The sequence below is a fragment of the Sorex araneus genome, chromosome 2 (genome assembly GCF_027595985.1).
Source record: "Sorex araneus isolate mSorAra2 chromosome 2, mSorAra2.pri, whole genome shotgun sequence".
NCBI lineage: Eukaryota > Metazoa > Chordata > Mammalia > Eulipotyphla > Soricidae > Sorex > Sorex araneus.
The window spans coordinates 25,885,721-25,897,743 of record NC_073303.1 but is presented as its reverse complement, the minus strand read 5'-3'; the positions used below and the strand labels follow the sequence as shown (position 1 = coordinate 25,897,743).

The following is a 12,023-nucleotide window of genomic DNA, read 5'->3' as shown; positions in this document are numbered from 1 at the left end:
CGCGTGAGTGGGGTCAGTGCTGGGGCAGTGCGGCTGCGGGCGACGGGCCCAGCAGCCCCGGGGAGCCGGAAGCCTGGGCTGATGAGCAGGTTTGGGGCAGGTGGAGGAGGGCGCGTTCGTTAAGGAGCACTTCGACGAGCTGTGCTGGACCCTGACGGCCAAGAAGAACTACCGGGTGGACAACAACGGGAGCGGAGCCCTCTCCAACCAGGACGCCTTCCGCCTCTGGTGCCTCTTCAACTTCCTGTCCGAGGACAAGTACCCGCTCATCATGGTTCCCGACGAGGTGAGGCCCCTTGGCACTGTGCCCAGCTCCCAGCCCCAGGCCGAAGTGCCGCTGTCCTTCCTCACACACCCCTTCTTCCCCGCTCGCACGGCTGGTCCGTCCACACTCTCGGCTGTCTCCCCGGAGCTGCCCGTGCATGGTCCCACCTTGTCCTGGGAGACCCCGATTTCATTTCCCTCAGGGCTGTTGGCCCGCCTTGTTGGGAAAATGGCCTGAGGAGTCTCCTTTCCCCGGAGACGCCCAATCCACGAGCACACTCGAGATCCAACGGCAGAGGCCGGAGCAATAGTAGCACAGCGAGGAGGGAGCCAGCCTTGCACGCGGCTGACCCGGGTTCGATCCCCAGGTCCCCTGAGTCACTTCTGAGCACAGACCCAGGGGTCAGCCCTGAGCACACCGCCGGGTGTGGCCCACCCCTTTCCCCCAAATAAAGAGCTGAGGTGGCACGTTGAGCAGAGGGGAAGCGACGGGGGGGCCTTGCGGGGCCTTCCTCCTGCCCGCACCGCGCCTGGCAGTGCAGCCTTTGTTTCCCTCCCCGCCTCTCTGGAGGGAAGAACCAGGACAGGCCCCGCTCAGAGACCTAGACACGGAGGGCAGCAGGAGCCGGGCGGTTCACCCCTGGGGTCTTTCTCCCCGGGTGGTGCCGGGATTCGAACCCAGGGCCTCCACATGCCAGGCCAGTGCTCCGTGTCTGAGCCACCTCCCAGCCCAGTCCTGTTTCCAGTCCACCCGCATCCCTCTCTGCTCGGCCCCTCTCGCTCCAGAACTCCGGCTGACCCCCACCCCCGGCTTCTGATGTATGGGGGGGGCGCCGAGCACCCCCTGGGCTTTGAACGGGCAGGCCCCACCCCACCCCTGCAGCATCCCGGCCGCCCTGAAAGTGAGAGGGCTCCCCAGAGGGCTCCCCAGCAAGCTCCTGGCGCAGCGGAGGGGCCCGTGCTGGGTGCCTCCGGGCGCCCCTGCCAGCCCGGGGCCTCAGGCAGCAGAAGGGCTGCTGCGGGCGGCTCGGTGTTTGCAAGCGGCAGCAGGATGCACCCCAGCCACCGCTTCCTGTTCCTCGGTAACAGGCTTCCGGCCCCTGCCCTGCTTCCCCCACCCCCCCATCCCCGCACTCACCCCTCCAGGAAGGAGAGGGGGGTGCGGGGAGGCTGAGAGTAAGGACCCAGTGGGATTCAGGGGCTCCGAGCGCAGTGCTGGCCGTTCCCCCGGGCTGTGACTTACAAGTCACGTCCCCCTGCGAAGGGAGGGATTAGGGGAGAGCGCGTACCTCGATGGGATCTCGCACCCTCGCTTGGGTCTCGCACCCTCGCCAACACCCTACACCTCACTGGGGCCCTGCACCCTTGCTGGGGTCTCGCACCCTCGTTGGAGTCTTGCACCCTCACTGACACCCTGAACGCTCGCTGGGGCCCTACACCCTCCCTGGGGTCTTTTACCCTCGCTGGAGTCTCGCACCCTCGCCGACACCCTACACCCTCGCTGGGGTCTCGCACCCTCGCTGGGGCCCTGCACCCTGTCTCTGTTTTCTGGGATTTGTTTTCTCTGTCTGTCCCCAGCCCTCAGCTCCCACCTTCCACCTTCCTTTATTTTGTTATTGCTTTTATGGCCCTTTCTGTTTCAGTCTCAAACATTCTATTCATTATTATTATTATTATTATTATTATTATTATTATTATTATTATTATTTGGGTTTGGGGGCCACACCTAGTGACACTCAGGGGTTAGTTACTTCTGGCTCTGCACTCAGGAATTACTCCTGACGGTGCTCGGGGAACTCTATGGGATGCCAGGGATGGAATCTGGGTTGGTTACATACAAGGCAAGTGCCCGGACCACTGTACTCTTGCTCTGACCTCTGTTTTATTTATTTTTAAAATTTCTATTGAGGGGGCTGGAGCAATAGTACAGCGGGTAGGGCATTTGCCTTGCACACAACCAACCTGGGTTCGATTTCCGGCTTCCCATATGGTCCCCCAAGCACCGCCAGGAGTTATTCCTGAGTGCAGAGCCAGAGTAAGCCCTGAGCATCACTGGGTTTGAGCCACCCCCCAAAAAAAAAAATTCCTATGGATTGTGGGGCCGGAGCTACCGTCCAGCCGGTAGGGCACCTGCCTTGTGTGCAGCCCCGCCCCCAGGCTTGCTCCTCAGCACCCACCGACTGAGTCCTGAGTACAGAGCCAGGAATAACCCCTAAGAACTACTGGGGATGGCCCTGAAACAAAACAAACAAAACAACTGCTATCGGTTGAGATCCTGGGTTTCCAACTCAATACGCCACAATGCCCAAAACGGCTTCTCCTGCACCCCACCTCAGTGCTGTGGCCAACGGGGTGTCCCCGCCTCCCTCCCCAGTCCCCAACCCCCCAGCTCAGTTGTTGGATCATCCCTCCCTTTATGGGGCCTCCCTCCCCCTCCCTCCCAGGGTAGAGGGTGTGTGGGGTGCAGGTTGGAGCCCCCACCCCAAATCTCAGCCCTGGTCAGGGCCAGCAGCCGGTGTGCTGCAAAGCCCCCCCTGAGCCCCTCCCCCAGACGGCTGTCGCCTGGCGCTGGCCGCACCGGTCACGGGTTCCCCCCCCCCCCCGCCCCCAGGTCGAATACCTGCTGAAGAAGGTCCAGGGCAGCATGAGCCTGGAGGTGGGCCCGGGCGAGCTGGAGGAGCTGCTGGCCCAGGAGGCTCAGGCCGCCCAGACCGCAGGGGGCGTGAGCGTGTGGCAGCTCCTGGAGCTCTTCAACTCCGGCCGCTGTCTCCGAGGCGTGGGGCGCGACACCCTCAGCATGGCCATCCACGAGGTCTACCAGGAGCTCATCCAGGATGTGCTGAAGCAGGTCAGGCCCCGGGGGAGGCCAGAGAAGCGTGTGTGTGTGTGTGTGTGTGTGTGTGTGTGTGTGTGTCTGTCTGTCTGTCTGTCTGTCTGTCTGTCTGTCTGTGTATGTGAGTGTGTGTATCTGTATGTGTCTGTATGTGAGCATATGGGTGTGTGTGTCTGATGTGTGTGAGTGTGTGTGTCTGTGTGTGTATCTGGGTGTGTGTGCATGTGAGTGTGAGTGTGTGTATCTGTGTGTGCATGTGAGTGTGTGTCTGTGTGTATGTGGGTGTGTGTGCATGTGAGTGTGAGTGTGTGTGTGTATCTGTGTGTGCATGTGAGTGTATGTCTAGTGTGTACGAGTGCGTGTGTTTGCGCATGTGAATCTGCGAGTGTATGTGTGCATGTGAGTGTGTGTGCGCATGTGAGTGTGTGTGCATTTGCATCTGTGAGTGTGTGCACGTGAGTGTGTCTGTGTGTGCATATGAGTATGTGTGCATGTGAGTGTGTGAGTGTGTGTGTGTGCATGTGAAGTGTGTGATTCTGGTGTGTCTGTGTGTGCATGTGAGTGTGTGTCTGTGTGTCTGTGAGTGTGCATGTGAGTGTTTGTGTGCATGTGAATGTGTCTGTGTTTATGTGTGTGTATGTGAGTGTGTCTGTGTGCATGTGAGTGTGTGAGTCTGTGTGCATGTGAGTGTGAGTGTGTCTGTGTGCATGTGAGAGTGTGTGTGTCTGTGTGTCTGTGGGTGGGGGGCGGGGGAACACTGCTGTCCTGCCTCTGACTGTGCTCTGGCCGCCAGGGCTACCTGTGGAAGCGCGGGCACCTGAGGAGGAACTGGACAGAGCGCTGGTTCCAGCTGCAGCCCAGCTCCCTCTGCTACTTCGGGAGTGAAGAATGCAAGGAGAAGAGAGGCACGATCCCACTGGATGCGCACTGCTGTGTGGAGGTGAGGGGTCTCAGGGGATGTCACGGGGCACACTGCGGGTCAGGGAGAAGGCCGAGGTGGGTGAGCCACTGAGAAACTCCTGCTGAGTGTGTGTGATTTGAAGAGCTCTGGGGCCGCGGGGCTGTTCGCGTTTGTATCAGCAAGTCTGGCAGACTCCAGCGGAAGGGGCCCGGGAGAGGCTCAGAGGGCTGAGCCTAGGCCTGGCAAGCACAGCCCTGGGTTTAATCCCCGAGTACTGTGTGTGACTGGAGTGACTCCGGGCACTGCCAGGTCTGGGCCACAAAAATACAGACAAGCAGGAAAAAAATCGCAAAACTGTTCATCAACTATGGAAAATGATTGGTGAATCGTGTGGACTTTGCTAAAGATTTCAGAGGGAAAATGTCTTAAATCTCATATTACATAGCAAAAAGCACGTGTGATAGCAGGGAAGACTCTTTAAATGTCTTTCTCTTTCACTTTACTTTTACTTTTTTTTTTTTTTTTTTTTGCTTTTTGGGTCACACCTAGCGATGCTCAGGGGTTACTCCTGGCTCTGCACTCAGGAATTACTCCTGGTGGTGCTCAGGGGACCATATGGGATGCTGAGAATCGAACCTGGGTCGGCCACATGCAAGGCAAATGCCCTACCCGCTGTGCTATGGCTCCAGCCCCTCTCTTTCACTTTAATTCCATCCTCGTTGGCAATTTTCTCTCCCCATTCCTTCTCCACAGCCTTCACCTTCGGTTCTGTTCCTTGGTTCTGTCCGTTTTAGAAGCTGACAGCAGTTTTAAAAATTATAGCAAAAGAGGTATTCATAGGGCTAGAGAAATAGTGCAGGGGGTAAGGGACTTGCTTTGCATGTGGCTGACCCGGGTTCAATCCCCGGCATCCTATCTGGTCCCTCAAGTCTGCCAGGAGTGATCCTTGAGAGCAGGCCAAAACAAAAAAGGAAGGAAGGAAGGAAGGAAGGAAGGAAGGAAGGAAGGAAGGAAGGAAGGAAGGAAGGAAGGAAGGAAGGAAGGAAGGAAGGAAGGAAGAAAGGAAGGAAGGAAGGAAGAGAAAGAAATGAAGCATTGATCCCCTACAGGATGAGTGAATGTTGAGCACTTGATCCTAAGTGCACCTTATGTGAGGGGCTGAAAGCAGGCTTTCCCTGGGGGAGACTGGGTTCGATTCCCAGCACCACACGGTCCCCCAAGCACCCCTGGCAGCACTCCCCGAGCTCAGAGCCAGGAGTCGTCCCTGAGCACTGCCAGGCAGGGTCCCGAGCAAAACAAAGCAAGAATATTATATGAAAGAACTTGGGAAGAGCAGGACAAAGCTAGGATCCTGCTTCTGTGAGGTGTCAAGAAGAGGCAAAAGTGCAGAGAGAGAAAGTGAAGGTGACTCGGGGCTGGGAGGGCTGGGGAGGAGGAGTTATTGCTTAACAGGTAGAGAATTTCTGCTCGGGATGGTGAAAAAGTTTTGAAAATAGGTAAAGCTTACGGTTGCACAACATGTGACGCCCTTAGTGTCACTGACTGGTATGGGTAGAGGGCAAGTTTCATGCACTGTTTTATTTGATGTATACAGCATCACTTATACATCACACACATTGCTTTGGGGTGTTTACTGTTTAGTTTTTTTGGGGGGCCAAATCTCATGGTGCATGGAGGAATTATATATGGTACTGGGGTTTGAACATAGGCCTCCTACATGCAAAGAATTATTGTTCCTCCAAAGAGATCGGTTGGTGCTTGCCGACCCGGGTTCGATCCCCCACATTCTATACAGCCCCCTGAGCCTGCCAGAGTGTTCCTTAAGTGCAGAGCCAGGAGTAACCCCTGAGCACCACTGAATGTGACCCCCAAACAAACAAACAAATTATGCTCCAGCCTGTTGAGTGATCTTACCGGCCCAGATTCATTCCTTCTATTATTATTTTTGTTTGTTTGGGAGCCACACTTGGTTGTGCTGAGGGCTTACTCCTAGCTCTGTGCTCAAGGATCACTCCTGGCAGTGCTCTGGGCAACACGTGTGGTACCGGGGATTGAACCTAGGTCCACTGCATGCAAGGCAAGGACCTACTTGCTGCACTCTCTCTGGCCCCTTCGTTCCCTCTTACAGCCATAAGCATTCCACTGTCTCCATAGACACCACGTTTTGTTTATTCATTTCTTAAAAGAAAATTTTTTTTCTTTCTTTCCTTCTTTCTCTCTTTCTTTCTTTCTTCCTTTCTTTTTTTCTTTCTTTCTTTTTTTTTTTTTTTGCTACTATAAATAATGCTGCTATTGATGCTCAAGTTTCTGGATGAATATGTGCCTTTGTTCCTCCTGGGTATATAAATATCTAGGAGTACAATTCCTATATCATATGGTAATTCCTTATTTTTTTGTGGGGGGTGTTTGGGGGAGGTTTTTTTTTTTGGTTGTTGTTGTTGGGTTTTGTTCCTTGGGCCACATCTGGCATTGCTGAGAGGTTACTCCTGGCTCTGTGCTCAGGAATCATTCCTGGAAGTGTTCTGGGGACCATATGGGATGCCGGGGATTGAACTCAAGTCGGCTGTGTACAAGGCAAATGCCCTAGCCACTGCGCTATCTCTCCTGTCCCCATCATAAGGTAGTTCTATGCTTGATTTCCTGAGGGATGGTCAGGCAGATGATTTTTTGCTTGTTTGTTTGTTTGCTTGCTTGCTTTTTTTTTTGTGGTGTCAGAGATGGAACTCAGGTCCTCATACATGTAAGGCTTGTGCCCTCCTGAGCCACACTTCTGTCCAGGGCTCACCTGTTTTCCACAGGGACTGAGATTCTCAGTGTGAGAGGGGCGGTGTGTGAGGCCCCCTATTTCCCCACATTCTTGCCAACACTTGTTAGTGTACATTTGAAGAACTATCCTCCTTGGGCCCGAGAGATAATACAGTGGGGAGGATGCTTGCCTTGCACACAGCCCTCCCAGGTTTGATCCCCAGCATCCCTTTAAGTCCTCTGAACCACTAGAAGTGATTCCTTAGTGCAGAGCCAGGATAATCTCTGCACATTCGCCAGGTGTTGCCCAAACACCAAAAGGAAAAAAGGAAACACTCCAAATCCTCCAAGGGTCTGTGCATTGTGTCACTTCAGGCATGAGTCGTCACTATGGGCAGTCACAGGCCTACACAGCACGCCCCACCCCCGCCGCGGCCAGTAGGACGTGGGTAAACCTTGGACTCGAAGAGTTTCCGTTTCTCCCTAAAGTGGATCTAATAATGCCTGCCCGGGAGGGTTGCATGGGAAATGAGTAAGATGATGCAGAAAATAGTTTATACTCAGGACAGAAGAGGCTCAGTTGTGGTAACTATGATTTTCCATTAGAGTAAACCTGGGGAACTGGAGAGAGTCCAGGAGGGAAGGTCCCTATCCCGGATCCCGCAACAATATGGTAGGATGTGGCAAAAAAAAAAAAAGGGAAACTTAAGGAGGCCCAGGATTTGGTCTTGAGGCATCTCTCAGTCTTCCAAGTGCCTAGAACAAGGAGTGAGACTGTGCAGACACAGCAGGAATGTCTCTGGAGGGGCAGAGGTGGGACTCCTGAGACAGTTCCTGGCTGGATGAGGACCCGGGTTCCATCTCCCACCCCCATCCCCCCAGGAGTGAGATAAAAAAAAAAAAAGTGCCGGTGGAATGAGCTGAGAATTCCTCAGTAGGTGGGACTGTGAGAGAAAGAACATCTGCCTGGTGAGACCCCTCACGGGAGCCCTAGTGTTCTCCCGAATTTCTCTTAACACAATGAGACAGTCAAAACACAAAAGAGGAGTAGGATGGAAGTTTATTTCATCACGATGGTCCAAGGGATCACAGGATTCTTAATGCATTCGACAATTGATCCAAAGACTGAGGTTACATTTGTACCCTAAAACTACATCCCAAAGTGTCACTGAAGATCAGCAAGATTGGGCCGGAGCAATAGTACAGTGGGTAGGGCATTTGCCTTGCACCAACTGACCTGGGTTCGGTCCCCAGCATCCCATATGATACCCCAAGCACCGCCAGGAGTGATTCCTAAGTGCAGAGCCAGGAGTAACCCCTGAGCATCACCAGGTATGATCCCAAAAAAAAAAAAAAAAAAAGGGCCGGAGTGATAGCACAGTGGGTAGGGCGTTTGCCTTGCACTCGGCCGACCCGGGTTCAATCCCCAGCATCCCATATGGTCCCCCAAGCACGCCAGGAGTAATTCCTGAGTGCAAAGCCAGGAGTAACCCCTGAGCATCGCTGGGTGTGACCCCCCAAAAAAAAGCAAAAAAAAAAAAAGATCAGCAAGAGTAAGGATAGTTTTTACTTATGTTTAAAACAAGATATGGTGATATGGTTTCCAGACATACATCAGTAAGGCTTACCTTCAGTGACAGCCATACTGCTCACAGGGGCAAGTTGTAGCTCAGGGTGAGGGCATGGTCTTTGCCATCCTTTATGGGCATTGATGGTTGTGAATCCCAGGGGCTGTTAGGGATTCACACAGAGGAGTGTTACATTCTAGGGTTTGACTCTTACAAACTTTGAACCCTTCCTTGGCCCAACAGTATATCAACAACGTTTTCTTTCTTCCTCTTTCTCTCTTCCTCTCTTCCTCTCTTTCTTTCTTTCTTTCTTCCTTTCTCTTCTCTTCTCTTCTTTCTTTCTTTCTTTCTTTCTTTCTTTCTTTCTTTCTTTCCTTCTTCCTTTTCTTTCTTTTTCCTTTCTTTCTCTATCTCTCTGTCTCTGTCTCTCTCTGTCTCTCTGTCTCTGTCTTGTCTCTCTCTGTCTCTCTCTCTCTCTGTCTCTCTCTCCACAACCAGCAGTGCTCAGGGGTTACTCCTGGCTCTGCACTCAGGAATCACTCCTGGTGGTGCTGGGGGATCATATAGGACGCCAGGGATCGAACCCGGGTTAGCCGTGTGCAAGGCATGGACCCTATCCACGGTATTGTTCTGGCCCCTGGACTTTCCCATGAACTGTGCAATATTATAGCAGATCATAACAAATAACTTAAACCGGGACATAACATTTAGCAGGATCTGCATACTGAGTGGTGGTGATGTGACTAGGTGGTGATGTGTCTGGGGAGCACTGAGTACCAAAGCAAAAATGCCTTCACCCTCCTTTAGCCAGCAAAGTCTACAAAAATTACAGGAGGTCACAGGTGCCCAGGGAAGAGGGAGAGTTGGGGGGTGGCGGGGTTTGGGCTGGGGGCACCCCGAGTGTCCTGTGCTCATAGGCCGCCGCCTGCTGTCTCCTAGTTGCTGCCGGAACGGGAGGGAAAGCGCTGCGTGTTCTGCGTGAAGACGGCCTCCCGCACCTACGAGATGAGCGCCTCGGACACGCGCCAGCGCCAGGAGTGGACGGCTGGTGAGTGAGTGCTGGCGGGCCGGCCCCTGGGTTTCCGCGACCTCTCGGTTGCAATGACACTGTGGCCAGTCGGAGGCTGGAGACGGGACCTGAGCCACGAGGGACCGCATCCCACTCGGAGCCCCTAGACTCCTGCTGACCCTCTCGCGTGTGGCCTCCGCAGCCATCCAGACGGCGATCCGGCTGCAGGCTGAGGGCAAGTCGTCGCTCCACAAGGACCTGAAGCAGAAGCGGCGCGAGCAGCGCGAGCAGCGGGAGCGCCGCCGCGCCGCCAAGGAGGAGGAGCTGGTGCGGCTGCAGCAGCTGCAGGAGGAGAAGGAGCGGAAGCTGCAGGAGTTGGAGCTGCTGCAGGAGGCGCAGCGGCAGGCCGAGCGCCTGCTGCAGGAGGAGGAGGAGCGGCGCCGCAGCCAGCACCGCGAGCTGCAGCAGGCGCTGGAAGGACAGCTGCGGGAGGCCGAGCAGGTGCGGGCGGTCTGGGGGCGGGGCCTTGGCGGGGCGGGCGGGGCGGGGGCGTGGCCTGGGCTTCCAGAGAGCGCCTGTGGGCGTTTCCGGGGCGGACCATGGTTGCTTAGGGGCGTGTTGGGGGCGGGACCTGGGCTTCCAGGGCGCACCTATGCTGTTTGTGGGCGTTTTGGGGGCGGAGCCCAAGTTTTTAGGGGCGTGTCTGGGGCGGGGCCTGGGGAGGGGAAGGGTTGAAGGTGGGCCTTGGAATTAAGGACTTGTAAGGAGCTCAGAAAAATGTATGTGGCATCAGCGCCCATCTCTGGGCGGCACCTGTTGGGTAAAGAAGAAGTGACGGGCGCAGGACCTTGGCTAGGAAGCAGGACCAGAGAGCGTGGGGTACTTTTTGGAGTCCTCTGCCCACTCCTTGGCTAGAGGCGGGGCTCGGAGTAGGAGGAGCCTCTGGAGACCGCCAAGGCGGTGAGTTTGGACCCAGGTTACAGCAGATTCGATGCAAGTTGACAGTGAAAACAGCTTGGGAAATGCAGGATGGAAGGAAGGTGGGCGAACGTGGGGGCCAACCAGGCCGGTCAAAGCGCAGCGATTTCGAATCTGGGTCTGGAGCCCGAGATTCGTGGATTCAGCCCCAGCCCTGATTCAACCCCTCTGCCCCTCAGCTATATGGATTTTCATCGCCGTTAATAAAAATTGCCGTTTACTCCGTGCGATGGGCCAGGTTCCAAATAGCAGACAGTTTTAGTTATTAACACGATACCTTAGTTATCATCTAAAAACACAGAACAGGGTCTGGAGAGAGAGTGCAGATGGGAAGGCCTTGCACGCTGCGGACCCAGCTAGAAGCTTGGCATCCCATATCTGAGTATCACTAGGAGTGATCCCTGCGTGCAGAGCCAGGAGTAACCCCTGAGTATCGCTGGGTGTCACATACCCTCACCCAATAACAACAACAGCAAAATAATACGAATTATATCTGAGGGGCTGGAGTGATAGCACAGTGGGTAGGGCGTTTGCTTTGCATGCGGCCGACCCCGGGTTCGATTCCCAGCATCCCACACGGTCCGTCGAGCACCGACAGGAGTAAATGAGGTAGGAATGCATGAGGTAGGAGTAACCCCTGTGCAACGCTGGGTGTGACCCAAAAAGCAAAGAATTAAGTCTGAGCCTTGAGCCTCACATCCTCCTCCCCCACCACCACCCCGTGTAGCCTCTGTCCACTGGCCGCGTCTGACCTGGACAGGCTCTCAGAAAGGGATCCGACCCGGAGCCGTCCGGGTCACCGCCCCTTTCCCTTTATCCTGCGTCTGTGTCCCGCGCAGGCCCGGGCCTCCATGCAGGCCGAGATGGAGCTGAAGAAGGAGGAAGCCGCCCGGCAGCGGCAGCGCATCCAGGAGCTGGAGCAGATGCAGCAGCGGCTGCAGGAGGCGCTGCAGCTGGAGGTGAAAGCGCGGCGCGACGAGGAGGCGGTGCGCCTGGCCCAGACCAGGTAGGGACCCCTCCCCCTGCCCCCCCCCACGGGCTTCTCCTCCCGCACCCCCCCCCCGCACCCCTCGTCCTGCTGCCGCTCACCCCGCGCCCGCCCCGCAGGCTGCTGGAGGAGGAGGAGCAGAAGCTGAAACAGCTGCTGCTGCTGAAGGAGGAGCAGGAGCGCTACATCGAGCGCGCGCAGCAGGAGAAGCAGGAGCTGCAGGAGGAGATGGCGCTGCAGAGCCGCTCGCTGCAGCAGGCGCAGCGGCAGCTGGAGGAGGTGCGGCAGAACCGGCAGCGGGCCGACGAGGACGTGGAGGTGAGCGCCGCGGCTAGAACCCTGGCGCCGGCTCTGTCCCGGTCGGGCTGTGCAAACGGCTTCATCCCCTTGAGTTTCAACGCCCCCCACACCCCACCGTCTTGAAAAGGGACCCTCAGAGCATTGTTGTGATGCTCTGAGATTCAATGAGAACATGAAGAGATTCCGTGAGAAAATGCATGACGTTTAGTGAGTAAGGAACACAGAAGAAGCATGAGCAGCTGTTTTTGTTTCCTTTTTGGGGGGTGGTCACAACCGGCAGTGCTCAAGACTTACTCCTGGCTCTGTGCTCAGGATCACTGCCAGTGGCACCCCTCAGACCATGTGGTGTCAGGGATCAAATCAGAACCTTCCACTGCTTGCCATGCAGGAGCTCAGCTTGGGGGCTGCCTCCCCTGCCCCTTCCTTGGTTGCTTGGT

The 12,023-nt window shown here is 55.6% G+C and overlaps 1 protein-coding gene across 1 annotated transcript in view; it reads left to right on the top strand.

Moving 5' to 3' along the window:
• Positions 1-12,023, top strand: part of DEF6 (DEF6 guanine nucleotide exchange factor) — a 32,294-nt gene that overhangs the window by 16,259 nt on the left and 4,012 nt on the right. The window contains exons 3-9 of the mRNA XM_055127372.1: positions 101-286; positions 2,876-3,112; positions 3,891-4,037; positions 9,251-9,359; positions 9,523-9,821; positions 11,138-11,304; positions 11,406-11,604. Coding sequence (XP_054983347.1) covers positions 101-286; positions 2,876-3,112; positions 3,891-4,037; positions 9,251-9,359; positions 9,523-9,821; positions 11,138-11,304; positions 11,406-11,604 — 1,344 coding nt within the window. The remainder of the gene's footprint in view (positions 1-100; positions 287-2,875; positions 3,113-3,890; positions 4,038-9,250; positions 9,360-9,522; positions 9,822-11,137; positions 11,305-11,405; positions 11,605-12,023) is intronic.